The 2,668-nt window shown below is 31.8% G+C and overlaps 1 protein-coding gene across 2 annotated transcripts in view; it reads left to right on the plus strand.

The window, feature by feature from the left end:
• The window catches only part of SMAD4 (SMAD family member 4), a 39,198-nt gene that overhangs the window by 11,869 nt on the left and 24,661 nt on the right, over positions 1 to 2,668 (plus strand). The window contains exons 3-5 of one of the 2 annotated variants that reach the window (XM_023733955.1): positions 125 to 503; positions 1,730 to 1,904; positions 2,361 to 2,390. In XM_023733955.1, the coding sequence (XP_023589723.1) occupies positions 255 to 503; positions 1,730 to 1,904; positions 2,361 to 2,390 (454 nt within the window). In that variant the 5' untranslated portion in view covers positions 125 to 254. Of the gene's footprint in view, positions 1 to 68; positions 504 to 1,729; positions 1,905 to 2,360; positions 2,391 to 2,668 lie in introns of those variants that run through there. The other variant, XM_023733956.1, reaches the window with a different exon arrangement.

The raw sequence follows: 2,668 nt of genomic DNA on the forward strand, positions 1-2,668 counted from the left end.
GTTAAACTCATAAGCACCAAAATTTGATTACGTACAGTGAGTCTTAATTGATCCTGTCTTTTCCCAAGTAATTGAATCTACTTTGTGAAATGTGTTCTAATAGCTCTCTCTCTCTCTCTTTTAGGTTATCTTGAATACCACATGCCTAACTATTTTTCTTGCAACGTTAGCTGTTGTTTTTCACTGCCTCCAAAAGATCAAAATTGTTCCAGAAACTGGAGACGTATTTGATTTAAAAGAAATAACTTTAACAGATGGACAATATGTCTATTACGAATACACCAACAAGTAATGATGCCTGTCTGAGCATTGTACATAGTTTGATGTGCCATAGACAAGGTGGAGAGAGTGAAACATTTGCAAAAAGAGCAATTGAAAGTTTGGTAAAGAAGCTGAAGGAGAAAAAGGATGAATTGGATTCTTTAATAACAGCTATAACTACAAATGGAGCGCATCCTAGCAAATGTGTTACCATACAGAGAACACTGGATGGAAGGCTTCAGGTTAGTCTTGTACTAGTGTTCTTCTCTATCTCCTGTGGTGGCAGATTAAAAAAAAATCCTTATGCTTCCTCTTAAATTACTGTAGAATAATTTAATGCTTGTGCCAGCTTTTCAGATTCTTTGTATCCTATGCCAGTATGCATTATGTAAATGTATGGAAGAAAATGTCTTACACATACTAAAGATATATCTTCAAAGTGTTTTTTTTTCCCAAAAATTTTTTATGTGGTAAGAAGTGTATATAACAAAACATTTACCAATCCAACAGTTTTTACGTGTAAAATCACATGACATTATGTTCATCATGTTATGCAACCATCACCACTATCCTTTTCCAGATTATTCCACCACCATTAACAGAAACTCAGTGTCCCCTATCAATGACTTCCTGTTTCCGTCTCCCTCACGCCCCTGGTAAACACTAATAAACTTTGGTTTCCATATATTTACCTATTTCATATAAATGGGATCATATGGTATTTGTCCTTATCTTAAAAGTTGTTTTTAATGTTTTGACTCCAAAAATAGTTCAGTGTAGAAAATTTGAAAAATAAAGAAAATTACAAAGCAGAAGAAAACCCACACGCTGAGAGAACTACCTTTGATCATTTGGTATGCATCCTAGTAGTCTTTTTTTTTTTTTTTTTTTAATGCACATTTGAAAAACAGTTATGCTATATATTTGGCAAACTTCTGATTACCTCAACTACTCGGTCCTGTTACAATTTAGATATCTGATATCATATGTTTAGTACTTATATTATATGAAAAACATTCTAAAAGAGTCCAAACATATTTTCAGAACTCAAGGAGGTAAAAGCTTGCATTTTATAATTTTTCTCTACCTTTCATTTTCACTGGTCATATTTTCATGTACAACTATGTAATTATCTCCCATGCTTAATAATTTTAAATAAACCTATAGAAATGTGGTTGAATTAAAATATTTTGCTTCTAGGTTTTAGACATGATTTCTGCAACAAATTCATACTTTTTACATTTGTAAAACCTGAGCACAGTTCTTGAAATCATACCTAGGTTCAAATTCTGTCTCTTCTGTAGTGCTTTGTGATCATGGGCAAGTAAGCTATTTTGAGCTTTAGTTTTCTCATTTATGAAATGGGGATTCTAATACTGACATTGTAGGATTGTGCAGATTACAGAGTGCCTTGTATAATGTCTGGCATATAACTGATGTTCAATAAATGGCCGTTTATTTTTCCTAGGTGGCTGGTCGGAAAGGATTTCCTCATGTGATATATGCCCGTCTCTGGAGGTGGCCTGATCTTCACAAAAATGAACTAAAACATGTTAAATATTGTCAGTATGCATTTGACTTAAAATGTGACAGTGTCTGTGTGAATCCTTATCACTATGAACGAGTTGTATCACCTGGAATTGGTAAGTAGACTTTGCCTTTATCATGAGAAGCATGAAGAGAAAAGATCCCAATAGTATTTTAATTTTTCTAAAATAAGCTATAGATTTGGAGATAACCCAGGACTTCAAATATGGTTAAGGAGTCAGACATTTTAAATGAAATATAAATATTTAAATTTGAACTTGGAAACCAGCTTGTATTTTGACTGTTAAAACTAATTATATATAATTGGTATTTTGCCCACTTAGAACATTATTTTTGAAAAATAAGATGGAAAGCATTATAGAATTAAATAGTTTACACATTTAATGTTTATTGTTAAAAAGCATTTTTTTATTACTTCTCTTGGATTGAAATGGTTCATGAAGTTTTGTAATCTGGTTTAAATTTACATTTGATTATTTTAAATATAATGGAAAATATTTTCATGGTAATGATTAATGTCTCATTTTTTTCCCCCCCTTTAAAAAATGAAGATCTCTCAGGATTAACACTGCAGAGTAATGGTAGGTAAACCTGTTCCTTGTAACTTTCTTTTTTTTTCTTTTCTCCTCTGTCTTCTGGGTTTTTTCGTTTGTTTTTGGTTGTTGTTGACATAGAATTAGTTCGTGTGGGTGCTAGTAACATTAACAAGATGTTAAACATATCTGCTTTGGAAATGTAGGGTTTATTTTTTTTTTTGACATGGATCAGCATTTAAAACTGATTTTAAATTGCCTGTTGGCTTTTTGGATTTGGACTCTATTTAAGAACTAAAGTAGTCTAAAAAGTATGATAGAGGAAT

This window comes from Trichechus manatus, unplaced genomic scaffold (genome assembly GCF_000243295.1).
Source record: "Trichechus manatus latirostris isolate Lorelei unplaced genomic scaffold, TriManLat1.0 scaffold00063, whole genome shotgun sequence".
Taxonomy (NCBI): domain Eukaryota; kingdom Metazoa; phylum Chordata; class Mammalia; order Sirenia; family Trichechidae; genus Trichechus; species Trichechus manatus.